This window comes from Corvus cornix, chromosome 3 (genome assembly GCF_000738735.6).
Source record: "Corvus cornix cornix isolate S_Up_H32 chromosome 3, ASM73873v5, whole genome shotgun sequence".
Taxonomy (NCBI): Eukaryota; Metazoa; Chordata; class Aves; order Passeriformes; family Corvidae; genus Corvus; species Corvus cornix.
In genome coordinates, this window is record NC_047056.1 from 31,583,472 (window position 1) to 31,610,797 (window position 27,326).

Genomic DNA, 27,326 nt, shown 5'->3' on the forward strand with positions numbered 1-27,326 from the left:
TCAAGGTCAGAATTAAATTCTTTAATACAAAAAAAGTTTGTTTGTCGTCGTCGTCGTTGTTTTTTAAGATATATCTGTAATTTCTTTGTTTAAAAATAAATATGTACTAAGGAATATCTTGAAAAAATTCACTAGACACAATATGTAGTGTTAATATCTTTTTTCCCCGCAATTATTACAGATAAACAGTAGCACCAATAAATAAAATGATAACAAATATTAAAATTAAAAAGGAGAGAGATTCAAGATGTAGAATTTTCTATTTTTTCCTGTTTCTTCTTTTTACATATATAAAAAAAATCGTAGTGTCTATTTAATCCGAATCACACATATACATAAACATATATATATATACAAACACATAGCCAAATATATATATAGTATGTAGATGTATATCTAACCGTTGTCTCAATAGGAATGTGTAGGGGTAGGTGTTAGAGAAATTAATTAAATAACTGCCCATAACATGCTACTGACTCTGCCAACAATTGGGGAGAGATGGGATGGGACAACAGGAAGGTTAAATTTATACACAACAAGTACAAAAAAAAAAAAAAAAAAAAAGAAAAAAAAGAAAAAAAAAGGAGGTACGGCTTATAAATAGTTGAAATTAAATATTAACAAAGAATACTGAAAAATCCCTACTCTTTAATTAAATTATCTGTTTAATTTCTAATTTAAAAAGGGATATTAAATAAGTATATAAAACACTTTCTCTTCCCTCCCCCAATCGGAAGCCTCTGTCTTGCACACGATGCAGCATGAATATTCTACATTGCAGATGCAAGCACCCACCCGTGTGTTTTCTCTCCTTCTGAAAGCCATCAGTCGGATGGGGAGATCCTAGTGGTTAGTAGTCACTTGTTGTGAGTCTGTTTTTAGACTGTCTTGTCTTTTTGGAAGCTTTCCGTGTTGTACATTATCAGGCGTTGAAAATTCAATTGCAGATGATGTTTGGCAGCATTCTGACACAGACCGAGTACCTTTTTGATTATTATTATTATTAATAATAATTTTAATCACAGAACTAGATTATATATATCCACATAGATGTACAAACACACTTTCAGGGGGGTGTGTGTGTGCGCGCGTGTGTAAGGTGGGTTTCACATACACCACAGCCTACACTGCAGATACACACATAGCCAAGAACCTCACGACACTGCTAAGGGACTCCAGCTGCCTTCACATTTGATTCCCCAGCCCAAGACATGGAAAACGGGCCTGATATTTACAGTATGTCATTTTCAAAAAAAAATCTTGACATTCTTAAGGGCACGCAAACTGAAGGCAGCAAAAGTTGCTTTCTTTTTTCCCCCCTTCAATCTTGGCATACATATATATTATTTTTTTATATATATATATGTATAAAAATAAATATATATATATAAAAAAGAGAAAAAAACACATACATACATACATACATACACACAAATGCATACATTCACATACATACACACACACACCCCCACTACTGTGTATATACTTTTGATTAATATCCCTTTCCAGAAATGTTCCATAAGCATCTTGGATGCTCTTGAGTGGCAGCTCTGTGCATGAAGAAAGCAGACAGTGCTGAACAACTGTGTGGCTATGCACCGGTCCCCATTCTTGCTTCAGCACACTGTAGACCTTGTGTCCTTCTGCAGCCACCAAGGGCGGGAAATCTAGACTCCTGTGATACTTCCTTGAACGGAAAGTTAGTGCGCATCAGCTGCCCACCATCCTTAAGAGAAGCCAGCAGGTTTCTCTGGCAAAGGTTCTACAGCAAATAAAGTCAACGCAAAATGTACACTGACATCCCATGTCCCAGCAAGGCAGGCAGGTTATGAGACGAGTAAGGGCGAAGGTTGGGGGAAGAGAGGGGAGGAGGAATCCTTGATCACGGAGATGGCCATTTCCTTGGCCTTTGACCCATCACACCCTAGGATGCCGCTCTTTGGAACTCCCTGCCCATCCTCTCCATCACCTCTCCTCCCTGTCCCAGGCAAGGAGAAGGTGGTTTGTGGTACAGCACACTCTACAGAGAAACAGCGGAGGCCGCACAAGTCAGTTAGAGTTAAGAAGTTTACACCCAGCGCTTCTACTCAAGTCCAGTCTTAGCTTGTTTCTTATGCCCCAAGTAGCCCGCTTGTGTCCACAGCAGTCGAGTATTATCCAGTGAAGACACCAATAACATTAGCAATGTTAAAAAAAATAATCAGTATATATATATATATATATTATATATATGTGTGTGTGTGTGTGTGTGTGTGTGGTTAAGATATACATATATGTATATATAGATGTGGTTAAAATATATATACATATATATATATGTATATGCATGTATACACACATATATATGTATGCATGGGAAAACCCATCAAATACACCCCTATAAGTCTTCCTGGCTCTGTTATTTAGCAGCATAAAAAGAAAAATAAAATAAAACAGTTCAAAACCCATAGGTGAATTCTGTGCGGCGGGTGCCTTGGGGAATGTTCCTTCCGGAGTCCATCGTCCGTACTGAAAGTGCTGTGCTCTACCGATCCTTCATTTTTAGGGTTCATTTGGATTAGTGTTTTGTTTTGTTTTATTCTGTCCAGGCGAGAAATCAGGCTCCAGAAACAGGGCTGTTCCCCCTTCTTTTCCGCTGCTCACCGTCTCGGTTTTTCACATCTGTCAAAGAGGAGAAGGAAGGAAAAAAAAGAGAACAGGGGTTAATGTTTGTGATGCGGGTGCAAGTAGGGCAGGGAAGGAAAGGAAGGGTGGTGGCTAATGTGTTCAAGAGCACACGGTGTTAAGGCATGGCATGACGTCACTGGTGGGGTGAAGTGCTGTGCAGATGGGGCAAATCAGCTGAGAATCTTGACCCCACAAACGAGTCGATGAATTCTATTCCCCCTGGCTCACTGAGACAGAGCAGGGGGGATACTCGAACAGGAGTAAATTTAGAAGCAGAATCAGTGGCTTCCTCACAGATAAGCTGAGTGTCTTGTTTGCACCTTTGCACACCATACACACAAACACAAACACAGAAAAACAAGGCTAAGCAATGCATGCAGAAAGACACACACCCTCGGCTCTCCACCTAGCCTCTTGTTTGGGTTGGAAGCAGTGCAGACAACAAGGCCGCATGCAGGCAAGAGAGTAGCTGCTGTGAGTGGGGGTTAGCACCAGAGAACAGCAGTGGCCTGAAGAAGCAGCAGGAGAAATGAGAATTTACCCTCCCCTGTAGGTCCCAATTCTAATTCTACAAGAAAGAGCATGAGGAACTGCAGCTTAACCAGCTTTTTATCTGGAAACTGATAAGCTAACCACTCCTATGACTCCTTCCCATTTTTCTGGCCAACACACCACCTCTGGAAACCTCCCTTAGTGCTAATTATCCCACCACAGAGAGGGACTAGTAAGAGAAACTAGTAAACTCCTTCTGCCATCGTGACTTCTTTGGGGTATTGTTTGGTTTTTCATTGTATTTGTTACCATTTCTCACCCTTCAAACTTTGTGGGGTAATTATCAGCTACTCTGGACTTTGGGAACAGGAACAGAGAGGAAAAGGCCAACATTAAGTCTGGTCTCAGACTTCAGGGGTTTTGCTCACTAGGAGAAGTTTAACTCTAGAAGTGGCTCTCTTCTGGCCCCTCCATTAATTACTTTCCCACTGAAATTACAGCACCCCAGAAAAATTCTCTGTATACAGAGCAGTTTCCACCCGCTGGCAGTGCCAATGCCTCTCTGGCTGGACACAAAGAATTTTCACACCCAAAGGAAGCACTTGTTACTTGTATCAGCCTTAGCCACCTAGCCAATGGATGTCTCCTCTTTTCAAGATGTAGCCACAGAGGACCCTGGATCTCCCTTATTTTCTCCCCCTGAGCCACTGCCACTGCAATACTCTCTTAACAGGAACAATCTCCTAAATCTCTGGGAAAGGGGTCTGAGTTCAGAGTCACAGCCAAGTGCTCATTAGCAATCCCATTTCTGTCTCCCTTTAGACAGGTAGGATGATCCCACACCAGAGGTGCACACATAGCTTGTGTGAGTCAAGATACCCCACTGAGTTCACCAAAGTGCTCAGGTGAGAAACTGAGGAATCAGTTTCTTTACATGTCTGTGCCACGGATGGTGTGTGACAGCATTCAGATGACACATGGATCTCTGAACTAACAGCATGGATCTCTGAACTATCACTAACCCCACAGTGCCTTTGTGTCTCCCACCTCACACCTCAAATATGCACCTCTGCCTTAACCCAGGGTCAGACTTAAATATGTTGTATTCCATTCACAGTCCTGAGTGCAGCCCCTCAAATCACAACTCTGGACAGGACATGGACGGGGAATTGTGAGCAGAGTATAAGAGGACAGGGTGCTCTCCCTGGCTTTTAGAAGAACAAAAAGGCAAAGGAGAATGTAGGTTCAGCCTTGAGCGGTGCTCCTAATGGCTTTCCTCATTCTGCACACAGCAGAGCATCTATAAGCCACAGAAAAAGGGCTTGGAAGACAGGGGTGGTCAAATCCTAGTCAGTTAAGGATTTGTCTTTGTCCAACAGTATGCTCAGAGTTGCACACAGATAATGTACAGAGAGATACAGACCCTCCCCTGCCTACCTCAGCAACATGAACTCCATAATCCTATTCTATGATAAAGAATACCTGAGACACAAACGCCCTGTCTCTGGGAGCCATCCCCATCCAAGTCCTGAGAGCACACCTGAAATGCACAGCTGCCCTCTGACACAGGGAAACTCTGTCCTCACCCCAGTTAGCCCCTCTGCCCTCTGGCCCACATAGGACAGAGAAAAGAAGTAATCAAATAGCACTGGTGCCAGAAGTCAGCAGGAAGCAAACTCCCCCCCTTTCTCTTTCTCTCTCTTTCTCTTTGTGTGTTTCATCCTTCAGGACACAAACCTGCAAGTGCGCTCGTTTAACTCAAGCTGCCTCGACTTGCAACGTGAGTCTGTGAATTTGCAGGAACATTTACAGGTCTGGGGATCTTGTACAAACAAGTGCTTTCTCCTCTCTGAGCAAGGCTCACAGTGACTGCAAAAAGGCAAAAGGAAAGATGTCTAAGCTACAGCGCTTCAGCAGAAAGAAAATACACATGCAACACCCTAAACATCAAAGCAATCCCCTTGCCCCCTCCCGCAGCCCCCAAGCTGCCCACTGGAGTGTCACAGGCTGATGGATTTTCCAGCAGCACCCTGACAGCCCCAGGACAGCAACCCCTTGCATTAGCGTAGAGAAAGAAAACAGGCCTTCTGCACAGTATTCACAAATGCTGCATTGGATCCATTGGCTCAGGCCAGGGGGAAGAAGAAGGGGAAAGCAAGGATGGGAAGGTGAGAGGTCCCAGCCAGCTATTGGCACATCAATGAAAGGAGTCCTCTGAAGTGGACTATTGGAGTAGAAAGAGGCCAGCAGCTAAACGAGTTAAATACACAGGGTCTCTCCTCCCCTGGAAAGCAGCTGGGCTCCAGCATCACATGCTTACCCCTGCAGCCAGCACTGCCCTCTTTTCTGTAAGCCCCATCCCAACCTTGCTGCCTAGGAGTCTCCTATGGAGGGGCCATGAATTTACAATGCAGAATTTTGTGAACCACCATGAGAGAGGCAGAGCAAAAGAGACAGGGAGAGACAAGCCACCAAATCCAGCAGAAAGAGAGAAGAAAAAACAGACAGAGAGCTCCCCCCGGCTCCCCAGCGCCCCCTCTCTGGCTTCCCACAGTCCCACCTCTCCTCTCCACCTGTGACTCCACCAGACACACACGCACATGTGCACACGCACACACACACACACACATGCATGGCAGATGCCAGCCTGCCTGTCACCAGTCATCATAGCAGTGAGGGCACGAGACAAGTGGGGGAAAGCAGATGACAGAGTTACAACCAGAAGGTGTGAAGAGGTGCAGGGTACTCGTCCACCCGCCACACTCTTGTGCCTTGGGAAAATGGTTGCCACTGATGGTTAGAGAGCCAAGCAAGCTAAAGCCACCTTCCCTGAGATAGCCTTAGTGCCAGAGCAGTGCCACCACCAGTGCTGCCCCTGCAGGATCTGCAGCCCACCAGTGACTGGGAGGGGAGGGTGAGATTTGAGCGAGCAGCAAGCAGGCAGATTGGTTTGGGGAAAGGGAGGGAAGAGAGTCTACAAGCAGAGGACACAAACGTACAAGCTGAGTGGTTTGTACCGGCCTTTCTTGCGCTTTCTCTTTTGACCCTTCCCCTTTCCTCGCTTTGATTTTCTGGAAGAAAAACAAAAAAAAAAAAAAAAAGAGAAAGAGAGAGAGGGGGAAAGAAAGGGAGAGGTAGAGAGAAAACGGAAGAAAATGCAAGGAAGAAGAGAAAAAAAATACAGCCATGTGCCTTGCTGGGAGGGGAGAAGCACATGAGGCAGGACTGGAGGATAAATCCCAGGGCCGAAGCACAGATCTCCACCTCACACACGCATTCACCGGCTCCGGCGCTCCTGTCAGCTCTGCAACCAGCCTCCCCACAGCCAAGCCAACACCAGGGAACTCAGCAGAGACCACCTCCTGCAAGGCTGCTGCGAGCAGAGGTGGATCTGCTGGAGCCTCAGAAGGGCACCTGCCCCCTCCACAAAGGGGCAGTGGGAAAGGGATGGGGGGTGAGAGGGAGAAGGAACAGAAAGCTTTGTGAAAGCATCACGCCACCGCAGTGAGTGCAGACAACCATTCCAGGCGACAAGCACAGGTGCACAACGACTGACAAGAGGCAACCTGAGTGACAGAGCTCTCTGCAGGGAAGGGGAAATCACTCTGACCTGATGCACTGCCCAGCACTGGGCCTAGGAGGGGGCAGCTGAGCTCCAAGAGCTCTGCTGAAGGGCTGGTGGCAATCCTGCCTTGGGATGGGAGCACTCCACAGACAAAGGAAGAGATCTGATCTACACAGCACTGTTGTGTGGGAGAGGGCTATCCAACCTGAAGGCTTTGGTCATCCACCTCACCTCCTGCCTGTGGTTCAGAGGATTCCAGGAAACCTTACTTGAATGTCTGTAACTCCTCTGGCAGCCTCCATCCTGAGTACTGAAGAGTAAAGAGGGAGAAGAGGAAGGCCTGACCTAGTTATTTTACCCAGGAGATAACCAGCAAGCAGCTTTCAGATCTTCCCTCCTTTCCCTCCTGTCACCTTCCACGTGGATCTGCCAGACAGACTAGCAGATGGAGCCAAGGCACTGACTCCATTCTGAAAAATTCACCAGTTGCCTCTGATTCTTGGGCAGGAGCTGAGGCAGGCAGAGGCTAGGATATGCAGTCCTGGACATTAACCATGGATCCCTATGGGCCACTGAGAGCACAGGGAGGAGGGAGGCTGGAGCCTGTACTGCTCCTTGAGCCACATTAGCACAGGAGCAAGGGAGAGACATGCAAGGAGAAGGCCCTAGGCAAAGCACCAGGGCTTGTCAGGCAAATGAGTCCCAGCTCTGAGGCAGTTCAGCAAAGGCTCCCTCGTTCCCTGGTGCAGCCCACCTTGGGAGAGAGCTATCAAAGGGAACTGAGGGGACAAAAGAGAAAGCACCATAGGTGTCTCCTAGGCCCTGTTCAAGTTGTCTCACTGGAACGAGTGTCAGAGCATCAGCTCAATCCCGGTTCTGCCCTACATGTCAGGCAGGAGTCACAGGGAGACGGTGAGGGGAAGAAAATCAACCTGAAGGGAGGAGAGGGGTACCAATATAACAAGACTTTCAATCAAGCACAAATCAAAGCACACCAGTCTCTCCCATCCCTTCCCTTCCTTCCCTGGGGAGTGCAGAACCAGCAAAGAGCAGGCAAGGTGCTGTTAGAAGAGGAAAGTGAATGCAACACAGTCCGAGCTGGCTGCTACACCCACACCCCATCCTCACCAGAGCTCACACAGACCAAACTCTCACACACCTTCAAACTACAGAGCCACACAGACCAACCATCCCCGACATGGCCCTGTGCAGAGAGCACCATTGGCTGCACGCAGTCCGATGCAGCCAGGAGCAGATTTCCAGGGCGAGGAGGAGAGGCTGGAAGGCAGCTAGAAATATACAACCACCAGGAGAGGGGTGAACGAAGCTCTCTCACTCTCCTGTTTGCTCCCTCTGTCCCAGATTCAGCCTCATCTCCAAATATTCACTCCTTCCTCTCCAACTCCACACCTCTAAATGGCAGACTTGCTTTCCCAGTCATGCACAGTCCAACTGATCCCCTCGCTCAGAGAGATCACTCAACATTGTTTCACATTTTATGCTTGTCCCTGCAACTACTGCAGGATTAGAGCTTATTTTTCTACTTTCCACAACCTTTTTACTTTGGGAAGGAAGTAAAGGGAAGGTTCTGACTTAACCTCCCTCAGGCCACCGAAGCAAATCCATCAGATTAAAAAAACCCCTCATGAAAGCCTTCACTGAGATCCAGCTAGGACATCCACCTCCCTTTACACCCTCCCAGATCCCCACCCAACCAAAACCAGTGTCACATCCTGCACGGCATCAGTCCTGCCTCCACCAGGCCTCTATTTCCACCTCTCCCTGTAGCCAGCAGAGTTCCTACCCAAGCTGCTGTGAAAGAAGCCAGCAAATACTCACTCAAGCAGCAAGAAAAAAATTAATAATAAAGAAGGGCAGCAATTTGCAGTAACCAGAAACACCCCAGGAAGAGGGAAGGGGAGAATGGGGGCTGCACCTTGAATCCATTCCGGCAGGACAGACACGACGGGACTTCCCTGACTCGGGAAAAAGCATTAGGATTGACTGCCATGGCCATGGGTCATGCAAGGTCCATGTCTGGGGTATGAAGGAAGGACCATCAGATCTGGGTTTCTGTGCCCACCTGGAATGGATTCAGAGTGTCGCCCCATGCACTACTACCATATGCCATTTCCAAAAACACCTTCTTGAAGTGAGTGTATCCAACCAAAGAAAAGGGCAAGGGGCAGTGGGGAGAGGAAATGCCAACCAACCACCAAAAGAGAAAGGAGGAAAGGCTTGTCACTTACTTTTCTTGTTTGTTTTTGACATCTTTCTTTGGTCTGTGGGGAAAGACAGAACAAAGGCCTCATTAGAAGAGAGCTTATACTTCTAGTATTATCCCCAGCTCCCACCAAGTCCAGGGAAGGACCTGTACAGACAGCATTGCAGGATGCCCATGGCACAGGTCAAGTGGTCCATCCCAAAGTGGTTTTGCTCTCCTGTTGCACCTTGCTGGTAGCCAGTGCCATAAGATCCCAAGTTGCAGGCTAGCACTGTCCACCTGTGATAGCTAGAGATGGAAGAGCCCTGACAGCAGAAGGCTTCTTTTCCCAGGCTCAGCCATCCCACTGCAAACCAACCGAGGAGACTGCATAAGCATCTGAACAAGAGTCCCAACCCAATGACAGAAAAAAGGAAAGGCTCAAAGTTGATTGCAAGAGGAACCAGTGCTGCTCCATTCTCACCTGCAGTCACATTTACTGTGCTGTAAGAAGCTCATGTGTGCTATGTGCTGACTCTGATGGGGTTTAATTCTCATGATCTGGAATGAAAGAAACAGAGAGGGTCACCGCCTGTTCACTCTTCATATTCACAGCTCCAAATCAGGCCGCTGTGCACCAAAGCGCTCGCACCCCAGCTGCTCCTGGGAAGAGCAGGGCAGAGTTCGAGCTAGCTCTGAGGCCCCATTCTCCCAGTCAGGGAAGGCCTTTGATCACAAGCAAGCAGCAACACCAGACTCGTGCCAAAGCTCTGTTTGCTCCTGCATGCCCGGTGCCAGCACTGGTGAATTGCCTTGGAGACAGGCATGGGAGAGGGCATACCACCATAGCAAGGTTCTCAATGAGCCCTCCCTGGCTGATGCTGGACTGACAGTAGCTGAACATCCAGCCTGCTCGTGCAGAAGCAATGCTACAGTCTCACACAAAGATCCAAATCAAAAATTCCATATCCAACTCCTTTTCCTTAAGCCACCATTCCTTCCCAGCTGACATCTCACTTTCTCAGTGACTCGACACACAAAATAAATCTGGAGATCTGTGTTCATAAGAGCTCTGCAAAGCTCACCTGCATCACTCAGGCCCCAAACCCAGGTACCTCCAGAGAAGTTATTTAGAAGCTATGGAATATTGTCACATTCTCTTAACCCAGAACATGACTGGACCACTAGCTCTAGTGATCTGCTTAAGTGCCTCTGAACCCTTACAGGCATGCAGGCATACCCGCCAAGAACTGTAGTTCAGCAAGGAATGGTAGGAAGAAAACCACCCCTAGCTACACCAAGATAGTATTTTCTGGTACCCAGGCTGGAGCCTGAAAGAAGAAAAGCAGTATGGGGAACCATGAAAGGGCACAGGCAGGTTCTCCAACAGAGTTCAAACACAGCCCAGAGCTCAAACACATAACAGGTAAAAGGACCTGCTGCTTAATCACTTAGCACTGCACATCTCTCATCGATATTAAAAGGTGACAGCAATATTTACAGTGGCCATGCAAGAGGCTGAGGGACAGAAGTAGGTGAGGAAGTTATGGGTATGGGTAATGGGCACCAGCATGATTTTGGACACGAGCTGGGATCCAGCCTGACAGATGAGGGCAGTAACAAAGCTCTCTAAAGCAATTTGCATCTTCCCCATAGGCCCAGCCTTTGCTATCATGGCCACCTGTGTCTCTTCCAAGAAATGAATTCAGCAGCCTCCAAACAAAGGAGGAAGATGCCCAGAGGCAGAAAGGCTTTTCCAGCTGACACAGAAGCAGTTTGTTTCTTAGAGCCCCTTTCACCCCTGCTGTGCCAGGGTAGCTATGACCCAAATTCCCTGCTCTGTTGGTACAGGCCGACCTCACAGGAGAGAGTATTGACAGGTTCTCCCCTTTCACCCTACTCAGCTACCTTCAGAACAACAGCTGTGTGTAGAGTTAAGGTGGAGCAAGGGCCCAAGGAGTATCTCCTCTGGGAACTTGGACATAATACCATCGGAAATGCTCCTTTGTATTCTCTAAGCACAAAGTGCTCCTTTGCAGAAACGCTTCTTTGCATGCTCCTACCTACTGTATTTGGGCAAGAGCCAAAAAACAGACTCTCCTCTTAGCCTTAAATAGACATAGGCAACTCATCTTTTAACCCTGCATGGTGGAACACTGAGCACCAGAGTCAGAAAAGAGGTTCCCTGGGGTAGGTTGCCCTTCCTCTGAATTAGCTGGGAGCTGGGACTTGGGGTGGCTGTGATGGCTGACTTGCTTCCTTCCAACCAAGGATGGCAGATTGCAAGCTGGACCCTCACCTCCATCGTGACGTTGTACACATCCACAGGGACACATTCTAGGCCCTCATCGCCGCAGCAACCCGCACATCTCATCAGAGGCACACAGGATGGCTTGAATATGTACTCCACCTCATCAGGGTACTCCTGGAAAATGTCCACCAGGGTCTCAATAGTCCTGCAGAAGCTGCGCTCGTAGACTTCCAGGAATTTGATAACTAGAAGAGGAATGGAGGGAATAAGTTAATGCAAACTTAGCTCAAGAATGTCTAGTGCTTCGCCCCTTAAAGTGAGCCAGATAGTTGCAACACAACTACCCTATGCTCTTCACTAACAGTCTTGCAGGCCTAAGTCCTTTGTCTGTGCTCTACATACACACACATCAAAGTAGGAAGGGAAAAACACCATCTCTTCCTACAGCTGCTTCAGGGCAAAGGCAAGATGGACAAGAGAGCCTCATTATTTGCCTCCCTGGTACCATGATGCATGCCACAGCTGACTCTTCCCCAAATCCCTTCTCTGCTATTCCCCATACTCCTGGTATGCTGCCCCAAGAGTATCAGCTCAGCCAAAAAAAAACCTGAAGCTGTAGCAGGTAATCTGCACTCTGGATTAAGGCCCTTCACTGGTTTGCCCTTTACCCCCTTTCAAAACAGCTAGTGGATGCCTCAGTGGGTTTTAAAGCTAGAAGCATCCTTTGTACAGACCTCAGACACTTCTAAGAGCAAGCAGAGGCTCTGAACCATGGAGCTATGCTGTCTTCACCCTTCCTGTCATCTACCTCTTCTGGCCATGCAGAACATCCACCTCAGCAGGTCACCACAGAACCATGACAGCATCCACTACAAGTCACAGCCTCGGTGTCTCCACACTGACCACTTTCCCAGACCAAGGAACCAAGCCACCCACTGAAAGATTCAAAGTAAGCTCACAGCACCCTCAGGATTAACCAGACTATATATTTGGCTACTGAACCACAATGAGACAGTGTGGGAGGGGGAACAGGGTGGATCTGCCATTATCCCATGCCTTCCCTACGAATGGAGCAAACACTAGCTGCTTGCGATCTGCACTGATTTCACAAGCATTTCTCAATGTTTCCCAGTCTCTTGCCAAAGATTCTTTTTGCTGCTTGGTCAAGGGTTGGAGAGATTTAAAGAGATGAGAGATAGTATAGATAAGTACACACACACAAACCTCAGGCACTAGTAGAGTACTGCAAATACTGAGTACCTGGAGCCCTCCAGGACTCCTCACACTAGCACCACACCGGCAACGGAGGATGTCTCACATGGAGCAGAGGATAGGAGTATGCACAAGGAGATAGTACCTGCCCCATGCTGTTATGCACTATAATGATCCACCTGTACAGTATGCAGAGTCCTCCAGCAGCAAGGTTGATAACTCAGAGTGATAAGAGCAAACTGCTTGCATCATGGAAAATAATGGTCTCCTGTAAGCGTTTCTATAGTGCCCTGAACTTGTGACAAACTGGCATAAAGGTTACTTTGCCACAAAAATGCAAAAGCTGCAGGGCTTGGAGCTCACAGCCCGCAGTTAATTGTTGAAAGTTAATTCTAGGTCATGCAGGGCTGACAGTGCCATAGTACTGAAGTGCTGAGATTGGGTACAAGAGGGGAGGAGCTTCCATCCAAGGAGTTTGAAGTGTCAGAGAGCGTGAGCAGCTATTAAAAGAGAAAGCGGCTTGTGAAAGGGAAATGCAGCCTGGCAGGCATGGACTGCTTGTTGGTATTCCTTGTCTAGAAGACAGTATGTTTCTGTTCCTTGTTCCTTCCCTTCCTCTTCCCTCCTCCCCTAACTGCCGTATGTCTCCTGTCTGTTCTCCTATCTTGTCTGTGACTACCTCCTTCTTCCTGTTCCCCTTTGGAGTGACCTTAGTCGCCGCCTATGCTCCAGCAAGTTGAACAATTTAATATGTGGGAAATTCTGCAGGCACAGTGATAATCGCTGAACTGCACTGTTGATTATTCACACTGTGCCAGACACAGGATCTGAGAACTCTGGCAGTAAAGGCATAGTTCAGGATAAAAATGCTTACAGACCTACGTCAAGGGGAGGGATGGAAGGTAAGAGGGAGGGAAAGCAGCAGTTACCTGTGCAGATGAAATGCTGCTCACCACACCAGTCTGGGGCATAAACGAGGCAGAAACCGAAACAGAGTAGAAATGTGAAGTGAAACTGACTGACATCTGCCATGCTTTCCTAAATGTTTGCAGTACCCAAGCATTTGGATTACACCAGAGAATCCAAATTACAGATTGGTCCCAGAACAGCACACTCAACTTCTTTTGCAGGGTCTTTACTTTCACAGCTGCACCCTGACAACTATACTTGAGATCTGGGAGATGTGACAGGACTAAATCCTTCCCACGAAGAATCTGGGAGTTTCTACCTTTAATTTAACACATGATGGTTTTCCAAAGTCTGAATCAGCCTCTGAAAAGGAACCAGGGAATCTTCTGACTTGCCAGTCAGAAAATCCTGCCACAAAAGGCACATTGCCGTATTTTGCTGGACACAGAGCATTCACATGGAGACTGTGCAACGTTCTGCATTTCATTTGCACAGTTACCACCTAAACCAAACTGGAGTGCATGACTGAGGTACAGTCATCCTCACAGCAAAATCCTGCCCCTTCTATCATACCTATGCTTACTCCTATGTACTGGGAGTTAGATTCCACGCTTTGCTGCGCTGATTCTGTCTATGCTTCCTTTCCATTGGTTCTGTCACGAATGGAAGAAGGTCTCTTTCAGGGGAAGCACAGGAAGGTCACCAAAGGACTAACACCACCAGGTCTGCTCCCTTCCTGCAATTTGGACTTCAGCCCAAATTAGAAGTTAATCCCACAATTAACTCACACTCCTACCCTGCAACACACCTCCAGATTTGAGTCAGAGCTTCTTAATTGTAAATGGAGGGGGAAGAAAGGTTAAAACGCAGACAGGACCCACATTAACTCTTCAAGGCAGAGTTTAAGTTCAAATTTGGAGCAGTCAAGTGAGAACATGCTGGACTACAAAAGGAGAAAGTCTATGATCATTTTGTCTCCCTCCCCATCAATGGCTTAGCAGCAATACAGACACACTGTTATTTTAAAAATAAAAGTGCAGCCACAAGTGCTGGTGGTTTCCTTTATTTATACCAGAAAATCTTTTCCCGTGGAACAAAGAGTGTTTGTCTGACTCCTCTACAACTTCCTGTCCCACAAAACATGTGGAAGCCTCTCTTGAGCACAAAAGGGTAGGGGCTGATGCTAAAATTACAGTCTCCAATCAGAGTAAGGCCATCCCAAATAAAAACCCATCACAGCTTGACATCTCACAGAAAGCATAAAATGGCCAAAGACACAAACCCACCTTTCACCCCAAGCCCCCAAGAGCTTCAGTGGAAGGAACTACAGGAATGCCCTTGGGTAACAGAGGCCTGTCATCATCTCCTCTTCACACAGGAAAAACTGAGGTATAGAGAGAGGACCTCTAAGGTCAAACCACGGGACAAAAGTAGAGCCAGGAAGGTAATGCCAGGAGTCCTGACTTCTAGTTCACATATATATCTACATTGCAGAACCTGAAATAGCACCAGGACAGTAACACCAAAGTCTCACCACTTATATTGCCAGACCAGCTTCTCCTGCAATCCCATCAGCCTTCTTGTGACAGAAGTTAATTCTGTTTGATTCTTTCCCTCCCCAGGAAGGATTTGTTGGACACAACAAATGGCACAGATGAGGACACTAGCTCTTTTCTACCAACAGCAGAGAACTGGTTACCAAAATAAGCCTCACAGCAGGCTCCATCTTGATCCCTCTGGAGTCACTGAACCTTCTTCTGTTGACTTCAGCAGGAGCAAGGGTCAAGCACAACAGGCGGCAGCCCGCCAGCAAATCAGAAATTTTGCCCATGCAAAATGGACACCTATCCCAAGCACAGCCTGCTACAAACCTCTGGCAACACCCATGGAGTCTGTCACACCAATAAAGTTACAGAAATTGAAACTGACCGCTACCAAAAAAAAAAAAAAAAAAAAGAAAAGAAAGAAAGAAAAAAAAACCAAACAAAAAAACAATCTGGGCCCACACTGCTGGAGCCCTCTGCTGACCTCCGGCTGGAATAACGCTGAAGGTCACAGCCCGTGGGGACCCTGCAAGACGTCTGCCAGCCAGACCCTGCCATGCAACAAGTGATCTGCTCTGCTACGCACGTAAGGGAAAACCACGGTCAGGATGGTCTTAAAGCAGGTGATGATCACCTCAGCCTGAAGGTTCCAAAGTCCACAGCCCTTTTATCCCACTGCTGAACTGAGGACTGCGGACAGAAGCCAACCGCCTGACATGCACAGGGCTTCACCAGACAGGGCGCTCACAGGAGGCGTCTCTGACTAACCCAGAGGCTGAATGCCCTTCTGGTCTACACTTACTTGCATGAACCAACCAGGCAGAGGATACTGCCACAGCCTGGCCTTTGGGCAACCAGAAAGACACAAAATCACAGCAGCTGCAGAGGCACCACCTTGTTTCCTCACCAGGCAATGGTCCAGTCCATACTGGACCATCAGGAACAAATTAAGTAGAACCTATCAGATCATAGTGCTGTTCCCTGAATCTGCAAAGTCTGTTAGCCCAAACCAGAATAAAAAGGTGTATTTTTCAAGCCTGACTCTGTACAGTGCTTAGCAATCTCCTGACTGGGGGGGGTACCTGGGACTGCTGGGAGGCATAAGCCCAGAAAATAATCCTGGACTGCCCTTTTCTCCTTCTCTTCCCCAGAGACCTGCCGTCTGGGGGCCTCTCTGGCCTTTGTTCGGGGATCAGCCCTGGCCACCCAGCCGGGCATCACCAGCACCGCCGGGAAAGAGGCGAGCAGCAAAATTTGACAAATCCCTTCCTACAACACTGTGGCGAATCCCCAGCAAACTGCTCGCCGCTATTCAGCTCTTTGTGTGCGCCCGTGCCTGTGTAGAGATATATATATATTTATATATATAAATGAGCGTGCGTATGTGCACTGGCGCACGCACGCAGTTTCCCTCTGAGCTGCGGTAAGCCAGGGGCGGGCTGGGCCAGCCCTGCTGCCCGCCCTGGCACCGCGGCCGCCCCGGAGCCCGGCCCCACGGCCACCCCCGGCCTCACGGCTCGGCCCGGGCCGCGGCGTGGGGCGGGGGCGCTGCGGCCGCCACGAAGGGGCTGATGGCGGCGGCGCCTCCGCCGGCAGCCCCGGCCCGCTGCCCGGGAGGTGGCGGTGTTGGCCGCCCGCGGCTCCGGGGGCTCCTTCACCCCAGCACCCGGCCGTCCCCGCCCGCCGGGAAGCCGCCTAGCGCTTACCTTCATTGGGTTTCCGCTCCCCATCCCCCAGGGCAGGCGCAGCCTTCGACAACTGCAAAGACAACAGAAAATCAGTCACAACACGGAACCATGACGCGGTCCCGGGGCGCGGGGGGGGTCCCGGGGTCCCGGTCCGGTCGCCGGCCGCTCCGCAGGCCGCCCCGGCGGGCACAGAGGGACCTTTTGTTCCCCCGGCCCCCGGGGGAGCCGAGAGGGGCACGGGCGGGACGGCCCCGGGCGGGGGGACGGGGCTGGCAGGGCCGTGTGGCGGGCCCGAGAGAGGCCCCAAAGGGAGAAACGCGTCCCCGGGGTCTGCTGTCAGTGACCGCGGGCAAACACCGGGAGCAAATCCGAGCCCGGCGGAGAACAGTAACGGGGTGGCCTGCTGCTGCCGACACGACAGATGGACCTGGGCACCGCTTCTCTCCGTAAAGGTGAATCTGGCCCGGGAGGGCAGAGGGGGGAGAAGGGCCGCCAGGCACGGAAGGGCATTGCTGCCCTTTCAATGTCACAGATGCCTGTCACCCAGCAGTGGTGGCCACGGAGGTGTCGGCATCTGGCCGGGTGTCAGGGCGATTAACTGTGACAGCACCACTTTGCCGACGGACGCCGCCAAACCGCCCAGGTTCTCTTCCTCCCTGACGGAAGGGAGGGCAACGCGCGCCCTCACCTAACGGTCCCCAGTCCGCAGCCCCTGCATGAATCCCATTCCTGCGCTCCACAGCTTCCCCTGGGCCGAGAACGAAAAGGCTGCAAGCTCTGCAGTCACTCCTGCTGCCTTTTGGGACTAGGGACATTCCCAAAGCACTGATGCAGGCAGGACTGGTGACAGGTAACCCACTCCTAAAATGGTATGGAGAAATATTACACCACTTTATTAAGGAAGCCTTTTTAATTCCAGGTGAAACAAGAACGCCACTCTTCCTGCTCTTCGTGAGGGCTTTAGCTCTGACGTAACTTTCCAGCCAAGTCAGGCTTCCCCCTGCCGTTCTGTTCTGAACCAAAATGGAAAAGGCCCAGCTTTCTTCACTTCTCTGAGGTATGTTGCCACCTGTGTGATCCACCCCAGAACCTGCTGCCTTTCAGCAGAGGCCTATAAGGAGCATGGTGATCCATACAAAATACTGCTTTGTCAGCAATATGCTGTGTTTAGGCTTAGAAAAAGGCCCTCTGATCTTGTAGCTGAAGACAGAACAGAATTAAGGCCATGTCCACCCCAAGCTCACAATAGGAATCTGCCACCTATGGTCTTCTAGGCAGCCCTGGGGAAGCACCACCATCCAAGCAGCCAAAAGTGTCAGCTTTTAAAAGGAGGGGGCAAGAGAGCCAGCTAGAAGCCCCTCTCCCAGACATTCCTTTGTGTCTGTGCATAGTTCCCTTTGTCTAAGGTCCCCCTAACCGAACTTCTTTCTCATTTCAACCAAAGTCTTTCTGTATTTGGGCATAACTTACCAGCCCAGACCTGAGCTGCCCCATGTGTGGATCTATTTCTTCTCTGGGGAGGAGGCGGCTGTGTGCCCAGTCTCAGTGCTGTGACAACACTTGAAAAAGCAGGTTCCTAGAAACAGTTTCATTCATGAAGTGTGAAGGTCACTGCAACAGCAGAAACAAAATGGAGGCAGCGGAGGCTGCAGTGGCCTTCCAAAGCCACTCAGTGCCTGACAATCTATGGGTAAAAAGAAAACTGCATCAAGGGCAGAAAAGCCTCAATCTGCTATGGCACAGGAAGAGGATCACGAGCCAAGTCAGTTTATTCAAGTCACAACGCCCCGAAGACTTTTCACGGAGGGATTTCTGGTTCACACACAAAATGACCATGACAGACTGAGCAAAATTAGCTTGAAGACACCTTGAGGATCATTTTTACCCATTCTCTATGCAAAACTGCCCTGCCAGCTGCCAAGCCCACTGCCTCTTCACATGCAAGCACACAGGCTGCACAAGTGATGAGAAGCAGAAGCAAGCCACAGGCTTTCGCTACTCACCTATGCCTAGCCAGCACCTCACCCTGCCCCTGATGTAGTGGAGCAGGAGCCAGAACACTCTCGCAGTGCTCACCTGGACCTGGGATGTGATCCGACCCCAAAGATGGGAAATGAGATCGGTGCAAAGTGGGCAAAGAGCTTCTGAGCTTTCCCAGGGGAGCTCTCAGCAGAAACTAGAAAGGTTTCCCAGAACTATCAGTAACACACTCTCTGCTCACTATTCCAAGAAACTTTTCTGCCCTTTCAGCAGTGCCTTTCACCTGTGCCTAGTGGCCTCAAAGCACGTCCACTAGAATAGCAGGTGAGGCAGGGGCTTGTGCCTCACTTCAAAACAGTCTGCTACATATCAGACATGGGGAACCAAAAACATTCCTCAGGACAAGCAGGCCAACCGTGCCCTTCGGTAGGAGCCTGAAGGTCATGCTCTCCTCTGCTGGCTTTTGGCATTACCCAAGAGTTCTGTATAACACAATTTCCTTCCAACAGATTTTCAACATTTCACAGTAGCATGGAAGCAACCCCTGGCTTGGCCTTGAGAGTAGGATAAATGAGCCCAGAATAGGGCTGACAGAGGAAGCTCCTTTCTGTGCTCTTTGCAGGTTGTAGCAAATGCACATCCCTCCCTCTGTGGGGTAAAACCTTCCCAAACAAATAAACCCACTTCACACCATCCATGTGTCTGCACCTTCCCTGTCTCCGTTCTCCCCCAGTCCCTGTCCAAAGCAAGCTTTTCTCTGAAGGGAGAGAAAAGGTTAATCAAGTCACTCCTCTCTAACCATCACCCCCCTCACCACCACCACCAGCACTCTTTCTCTCTCTTCCCCTCCCCCTAATCTGTGCAGCCTCATTAAAAGAGCTTTGTAACTGTTTAGGACTGGAACAAACAATCCATCCACTTTGAGAGGGACTCTGGGACAGGAGTTAAGGCACTTTTCGTCTTAGGCACTAGAAATTCTCAGCGTTTTCTACTTAGGAGAGGGGGGGAATGGGACTCATTGCACTCCTTCTCCATTGTACACGCAGACAGAGGTCAGTAATCCTGCAAGCTGCCAGCACAGCCAAGGCACCTCTGACAGAACAGATGGGAGAATGGATTTGGGGTTGCTCAGGAATCAGTGAGCCCCTCAGACATCCCTCTCCCCTGCTCCCAAAGGAGTGCTCCTCTTTCCAGCCTGTCCTCAGAGCACAGGAACTGGGGAAGGTGACCTGCTGCATCCCAGCTGCCTGTGGGCTGTGGAAGCAGGTTCTGGTGGCTCCCCATCGTGGCGTGGTGCAGAGGCACACCAAAGGCAGGCAGCCTGGCGGGTGTGCGATCATTAACAGTCTAGTCACAGGCTTGTTCTCCCTCCCTCAGTGTCTGATCACTGCCTGTTCCCTATGGCAATACAGCTGGTATATCCAGGTCCTGCTGCTGTTCAGGGCAGGAAAGGAAGAGCTCCCAGACCGTCATCAGGGGTGACCTGTCACCAGTGTGCCAGCAAGACCCGCAGATGAAGGAGGATGGGGAATAACCACCTGTCCCCCATTCTCTAAGAAAGGTAGGACTGGAAGGGGACAACAGTGCAACCTCTCTAATCCCATGGTGCGTGAGGACTGTGCACACCGCCCAGCACAATCAATCAGCTGGGGAGGGTGGCACTGCAAAAGCACCTTTCCCTCCCTTGCCTGCATGGAAAGGCTATCGCCACCAGTGGAGGCAGACACCTGTGGCATCAGTGCTGCCCAGACCCAACCATGAAGCAATTTCCCACCATCCCAGTCTTGCTGTAGGAGCAACCGTAACAGCTAGTTCAGTAAGGAGTCATCCCCCTGAACCTTCACCAGAGGAGCACCGTGATTCCTTCATCCCTTCTCCTTCACTTCCAGGAAGCTGCCTGACACATCCTGGACTCTGCTTCCTCAACTGAGACTCTGTCAGGGCTTTTATTTAATGCTCTCTAATGTGCCTGGCTTGCTAGATAGATCAGCCTGACAGCCAGATAAATATTATCATCAAAGCACAAACCCTAGTCCCGTGTGAAGAGTCATGCCTTCTGCCATGCTCAGAGTCATCATCAAGCTGCCTACGTGAGATCTGCTGGTATTTCTAACGTTCCCATCACCGTAGTGCCCGGACAACCAACGGACAAATAAGGACAGAACCGAAGGGCAGATCTCACTGTCGATCTGCCTGAGCACTTATATGGCCCACATCACCCAGGTACCTGAATCTCTAGCCATCTCTCGTGTCTGTCCCTGCAACCTTTCCCCTTAAACTCCTGTAATTCTTCCCTACCATTTTTTCCATTGTTGTACTATTTTCTCATTTGCACCATCCTCCAGCCTAGGAGAAAAGGCAGCATGAGGCTTTTTATGCAGCTCCTGAGGACAGACAGATCTCGACTCTACCTGATCTGCTGTTTCCTCTTCTGGGGAAGAGGAAGGGGAGGGGAGAAGGAACAAGGGGAGGGTTAAAGGGTGTTATCACTGGACACCAATAAAGAGTTGTCTCACCTAGAGGTGGGGAACAGATGCTACTGTACAAGTTTAGTGAGAAGCTGGGAGGCAAAGAAACCCCTGTTTTGGGTGATGGTGGAAAAACTCCTGGAGAGCAGAAAGAATTGTGCCACCAGCCAAATCTGGCAGGAAGGCAGCAGGGAGCTGCTCTGTGCCACACTCAAGTGAGAGTGCGCCTCAGTTCCCATCGAGCACAGCCAAGCACAGCCTAATGTGCGGCTGTCACTGGATAAAGTAGAGATATAACAGGCTAGAAACAAAGCGTGCAGTGCTTGCATGACTTCAGTTACAGCTGAAATGGCTCCTAATTGGGGAGTTGCCTTCCAGCATCGGTGCTGAACAAACAATGTGAATAACTGATTAGTTTGCAAGCGACGTTTATTTTCACGATTGTGGGAGATGATCTGGCCCGCACTCTTTCCAGGTGCCGAGCAGAAATGGCAGGAGAGAACTAACCTGTTATAACCTTTAAAACGTAATCCATGCCTGCCTCCCGAACAGCCACTTTCACGTGGGCACTCTGTCTAAACCCCTTAATATCTCTTGGCAACACAACCCTCTTGACTCTTTAGAAAACAGATTTATAGGACAGGTTTGCAAAGAAAGCTGCCTTTCTTTCTTCTTTTTTTCTTTAAAAAGAGGAAAGGAGGAAGAGTTGATCTGTAATTCCTCAAGAATGACAATGAGGTAAAAGTGACTGAAGAGGAAGAGAAAAATCCTTGGTTTTGTAATCTCGGTGCAGGAGATCTGCATTTTGGTTAATTTTTTTTCCAATCTGGAAGAAATTCTGGATCCATTTTGTCCTCTTTGATCTCTATTTGTTTTTCCAGCTAGGCATTTTGAACTCCACTCGGCGGCACGAACCCGAGCTGGGACCCAAGGCAAATATCGCCGAAACAGCCTTTTGCAATGTCAGGAGACCCGAGGCTGATGCAAGAAGGCAGCGCGCTGCCTCCCTGCTCGCGCCCCGCCGACCGCAGCGCCCCGGCCCCGGCGGGACCCCACGGTCGCGCCGCGCCGGGAGCCCCGCGCCGAGGCGCGCTCATGTACGCGGGCACTCCGCACGGCGCTGCCGCTGTCCCGGGACCCGCGGAGCTCCGGGCAGCGCTGTCCCCCGCTGCAGCACCACACGCCACGCCCGCACACGTGTCTGTGGCTGCGGGCACCCACCCGCACCCGGCGCCAGTGGCGCGGCCGCACCGCACCGAGCAGGTGGGAGGCAAAGAGAGGGGGGCGAAAAAGCAAAAAAGGGGGGGAAAAGTATTTTCGGCCGTCTGCCTTCCCTCCCCCTCCGCTACGCGGGGCCAAAAGCCCCCGTCCCGCCGCTTACCTCCGCGCTCTGCAGATAGAGCAGCGCCGCCAGCCCCCAGTGGATCCAAGTGAGCAGAAAGTTCATGGTTGCCGGCGCACGCCGCGAAGCGGGGCCCGCCGTGCTCCGCCTCGCTGCCGCCGCCCCGCCGCCGCCGCCCCGCCGCGCTCTCGCCCGCGCCTCCTCCGTGCCCGCCGCCGCCTCCTGGGGTGCCGCCGGCCGGGCGCTGCGAAGGGTTCCGGGGTAAGGGGGTTCCTCTTCGGGGTCTCCGGTTTCACCCCTCCATAAACCCGGCCTCTCCGCCGGCCCCCGCTGCTGCTTTCCGTGGGCGCTCCGCCGGGCGAGCGTAGGCTCCGCGGCCGCCCTGCCGCCGCCCGGCCCCCGCCGCCGGGCAGTCCGTGCTCCACAGCGGCGCCCGTCCGCGGCGCTCTCCCCGCGTCGGGGCAGGCAGGCACCCGCGCCGCGCTCGCTCGGTTTCGCGCACTCACGGCAAAGTTTGCGCGGAAACTTTCAATGCATCTCTTTTCCTGCGCCCCCTCTTCGCGGCGGCTGCCTCCGGCGGCTCCCCGAGCCGGGGTCGCCTCCCCGGGAAAAGGGGCTGATTCCGCCGCCGCTCGGCCCGACCCCTCTCCGCAAGTCGGGGTGGTGGTGGCGGAAAGGACGAACAGAGCGTTTTCCTCCTGCCCTCTGTGTTACTGTCTCTCCCTCTCTCTGTCCACCGCTTAAAAAAAAAAATCAGAATAGTAATATATGAATAAAAAAAAAAAAAAAGAAAAGAAAAAAATCCAAGCTGGATAGAGAGGGAGGGAACTGGGGCGTGGGAAGGCTCTGTAGGAAAGGGAGGAAAAAAAATCCCAGCGGATCAAAGTATAGGTGGGGAAAAAATAAATTAAACGAGAGGATAAAGCAAGCCGGCAAGCTAACAGCAGGTCCCGGTGCCCGGGGAGGGCTGCTCTCGCGGCGCGCTGTCCCCCGCCGGCGCGGCGTGCGCTCCTCGCCCCCGGCGCGGCAGCAGCCCCGCTTCGCGCACTCCAGCGGCGGCTCCGCGCAGCGCCCGCTCTCCGCGCAGCGCCCGCCCCACCGCCCGCCGCTCGTCAGCACTCTGCAACTGATCGCAGCGGCCACGGGGAGAGACGCTCCGCGAAGTCCCACCTCCTCAGTGATGGCCCGGCCTTCCTCCCCGCTCTCCAATCCCGTCGCGGAGTAGCTCCGCGGCTCGTGCATTTCGAATCCAGCTCCCTGCCCTGCCTTCCCGTCGCGCTTTCTGCGATGCCGATGGATACATGTTCGGGTCAAAATTCACTTTGCCCGTGGGAATTGTTCCAAAGTCCAGCAGAGCCATTTGGGGAGAGGGGCGGCGGGGGACAAATTGTAATCGCAGCCATCATCTGACCACCCCCCAGGACTTGGCTTTTCAGATACAGTGATTTCTTAGCACGTATGTGTTAAAGGGCTGAAGGAGCGTTATCCTCAGGTGGGTTTTATTTCTCTTAACCCAGTGCTATTCTCCCGTGGCTCAGGGAGCCTGTGCTGGCTGAGTGGTGCCCTGGTGTTCAGAAGGGTGTCATACTGAATGGGTGAAGGTTTTGCCAGAAAAACCCCACCCTGCTGAGAAGGTATTTGAAGGGCAAAGAGGCAGCTTTGTCTCACTGAGTTTCGCGCGAGCATTCCCCAACTGAGCTACTTGGTTCCTGTCACACAGAAAATTTCTTCATACGGCATACATAGTAACAATATGCGTGTGTCAACATACATAAATCTTTCTCCTGCGACCATCCTCCAAGGACCTTATGTGGCAGATGGAGTAGAAATCCAGACTGGCAAATCCCAGGGCTCACCGTGGGCTGGAGGAAGGGGTAGGGGGAAAAGACACTGAAGAAAGAAAAGGCTATATAATAATATAAAAGCAATTATTCCAATGCTGTGCCACAGACTCATAGTGATCCAGGCAAAGCATTGGCTCTATAGAGGCACCTGCTGGCTGAGAGAAACACATGAAACAACCCCACCTCCCCTCCAAAAAAAAATCTTTGCTTTCGGTAGATTTTAGACCTGTTGTTCCCTTTGTTTAATTTTTAAAGATTTTGTGTCATCCCTTGGTGCACTATGTGGGGGTGTTGCCCAGGTCACACTGATCCTGAGGAAGGCTGGGAGATGAGTGACAGGTCTCCCTGAGCAAGAAGCAGCTCCCATATAGCCCCTCCGCTGCCCCAGCTGCAGGTCACACCCCACACCCCTTGTACCCACAGCCTTCCGTCTGGGCAAGGGCAGGAATTCGGGCCGGACCAAAGCCTAAAGGAGAACATAAAGCCTTTCTCCTCAAGGATTATGTTTCTACAGCAGAGTGGTGGGTGTTTTTCAAACATTGCAAAATAATCACTTTTCCTTCGCTTTTTCTATAATTTTTTAAACAAATTGTTGCAGAGGGTTTCTGAAGAAACAAATACCCATCCAAAATAACTGGAGTTCCTCATACTCAGGATGCAATTGCCAAAAATGCCTTCCAAGAGACAGGGAGAATTCAAGCTCCCCCAGGAAAAAGAGGGGATATTTCATTAACTGAAGGGAAAGCCAATTTAAAGTTCCTGGAGGCAGGTACTGCTTCTGACTCTGTCCCAGTTCACTGTGAACAGCTCTGTCTTTATGCCAGGCCTCTGCACTTCAGACCAGCAGCAAGCAGATTAACTCACTCGATCCTTTTATTTGGTGGAAGGTCTTAGGTGCCTTTTCTCCTCCTGCTAGATGAGCATTCTATGAATGAAGATAGCTCTACTGCAAATAACTTCCAATTCTAACTCTCCTCTGGATGGACAAAATCTCTGCAGCTGCTGCTCTGAAGAAAGTCCCCCACAGAAACCTCACAGAAAAAATTAAATCCACGAGTGGCAAGGGGCAGCCTTATCCCCATAAAGCTACAATGTACTGTAAATAATGTACAGAACCCAGCTTCTAAAATTACCACTACGGGATTGCTCATCTCGTTTTATGTTTCATCTGGATCCTGTGATCTTCCCACCTGCCAACATCCTGTTACCAGGAGAGCAGTGTATGTGAAGTTTGTGCAAATGGTCATGTACTTGCTGAATTCTGGCACCAGCAAGGACATTCATGTGCCTTCCATGTTAACTTTACACTATAATAAATACTGACATTGCTAGAGAATCTGCAGTGTTCGTGCTAAGCACTGCTCACCAAAAAAGCAAATTAATCTGTGTCCCAGCTATGCTTCCTTATTGGCCTTGTTATCGTTCCCATATCCATGGCCCCTGAGACAGGAAGAAAAACAGCATCAACAGGCAGGATTTTAAATATGGAATATCTAAAAGCACGAGCCCCATGTTTAGGAACTCAAGGGAAGACGCGTGATTTACAAAGAAGCAGGGTGATGACTTATTTGGAGATGTGAGACGCTGAGAACTTTTAAGAACCTGAACATAATTTAGGACTTCATCTTTCAGATTGAACTCAGTGGAAGCTTTGGCATTGACTTCAAAGGGCATAAGATCAAGCCTTATTTAGGGGCTCAAAATACAAAATTAGGAGCCTAAATTTAGGCATCCATATTTTAATACCTTGACCTGTGTTAGTAATACCATTCATCTAATCCCTTTATTTAACCTGAAAAGAGATGAATATCGGTAACTTTTTACCAACTTGCCTAAGAGAACCTGTGGCAAGAAACGCATTACCCGCACTTCGTTTATTTTTAATCCCCTCTCTCAGATCCCCAAAATAACAGCCGGAGCAATGTTAGTGGAGGAACTCAGACCCACTTTGAAATTTTAACAGGAAATGTGAGAAATGTGGACATCAAAAAACAAATTAAACAAAACAATATTTTCTTAGTATTCCATCTTGTGGGCAAGTCTGGGGAGATAATCCAAATTAGGAGAGAAGTCAGAGAAACAAAGAGTAATTTTAAGCATTTTAGTGCCAGAGCTATTTCTTAACACACAGCTCACTCGCTGATTTCAAATATAGTCCCTCAGTGCTGAGCATGGAGGGCAGCACGAGAAAAATCAACATCTCGCTACAGCCTTCTAGCAGATACGGACAAAAGACCAGAATGGAGTGAACTGTTGAGAGAAGCAGCCAGGTGAACCAATCCTAAACATCCTGAGATACTTCAGGAGTTTCTTTCCCTGTAAGAAATCTCCAGGACACAGGATGCAGTAACCAAGCTATGGCCAAGTTGGCTGCAGTGGTTGCAAAATAGTGAATCAATTAACTGCATGAGTCTTATTATTGTGATTATTTTTGTGTCGGTTGCACTAACAGGGAAGGGAGCAGCTGTAGGTATAACAAAAGGTTGCTCCTCTGAGATGCCTTGCCGACGCTCCCTCTGCTGTGATGTAAATAGAATACATGTGACGGTAAGGGCAGCGCTCTGCTCGGATCTGCAAGCATTAGAGATGCCCATGCACCACCCACTGGCAGTTTCACTTACCTCTGTCACTCAGGAGTTTCCCAAAGATCTTTGCCTTCTGGAAAGAGAGAAAAATGCTCATTAATGTGCAGCACAGTCACTCATTCTGTCCTTCTGGATTGATTTTGTACCCCAGACACTTTCCCATAGTCAATAATCACATAATATTATGAGGAGTTGCTTCTGTTTCCTTACTATTTGTCTGTTTTCCTGTCACTGACTGGATCTTTGTATCATCCTTTTGCAGCAAGCAGCAGAGGCAGTGATAAGTGAGTGGAGGTAACGGGACAGGTCCTCAACTGTCAGCAGGATTGTTTTAACATCTACAGAGAGATCAAGAAACTCAAAACAGCTCTTCCTGCCAAAACTATATGTAATGTCAGCCTAAGGGTACAGTCATCTTGACCCTGACTTTTGTTTCCCTGGCTAATAGATCTGGTAGGAATATACACACACGGTTATTGTGATAGTACTTCACCTTACACTTACATCACATTCCCTGGAGAAGTATCTGATGGGGCAGCCTTGCTTATTAAATCATTTCCTAGAGGGGAGAATTCA

At 49.7% G+C, this 27,326-nt stretch overlaps 1 protein-coding gene and 1 long non-coding RNA gene across 13 annotated transcripts; one reads left to right on the plus strand and one right to left on the minus strand.

Moving 5' to 3' along the window:
• Positions 1-23,385, minus strand: VEGFA (vascular endothelial growth factor A). Of its 12 annotated transcripts, XM_039568991.1 has the most exons (9): positions 22,361-22,498; positions 16,550-16,601; positions 11,227-11,423; positions 9,412-9,488; positions 8,974-9,006; positions 8,661-8,807; positions 6,159-6,230; positions 4,897-5,028; positions 2,278-2,661 (listed from the first exon to the last, which is right to left on the minus strand). In XM_039568991.1, exons 1-9 carry the CDS (start codon positions 22,424-22,426, stop codon positions 2,640-2,642), a joined length of 798 nt encoding a protein of 265 aa, XP_039424925.1. In that variant the 5' UTR covers positions 22,427-22,498; the 3' UTR covers positions 2,278-2,639. The 12 variants fall into 12 exon arrangements, 11 of the variants coding, with proteins under 11 accessions (XP_039424935.1, XP_039424925.1, XP_039424928.1 ...); XM_039568994.1 differs by lacking the exon at positions 8,661-8,807 and having other exon boundaries at positions 22,361-23,385; XM_039568993.1 differs by lacking the exon at positions 4,897-5,028.
• On the plus strand, positions 16,802-27,326 carry LOC109143502. The gene is made up of 3 exons (XR_005604187.1): positions 16,802-16,983; positions 17,451-17,588; positions 27,013-27,326. It is a non-coding gene; the product is annotated as an uncharacterized LOC109143502 (long non-coding RNA).

Bases quoted from the DNA above. Each gene is read 5' to 3' on its own strand.
- VEGFA (XM_039568991.1), bottom strand. From the start codon at position 22,426: ATGAACTTTCTGCTCACTTGGATCCACTGGGGGCTGGCGGCGCTGCTC. The intron at 9,007-9,411 runs GTGAGAATGGAG...CTTTCCCCACAG, and splicing joins CACAGTAAATGTGACTGCAG to ACCAAAGAAAGATGTCAAAA. The intron at 8,808-8,973 runs GTAAGTGACAAG...AATCCATTCCAG, and splicing joins GTCAAAAACAAACAAGAAAA to GTGGGCACAGAAACCCAGAT.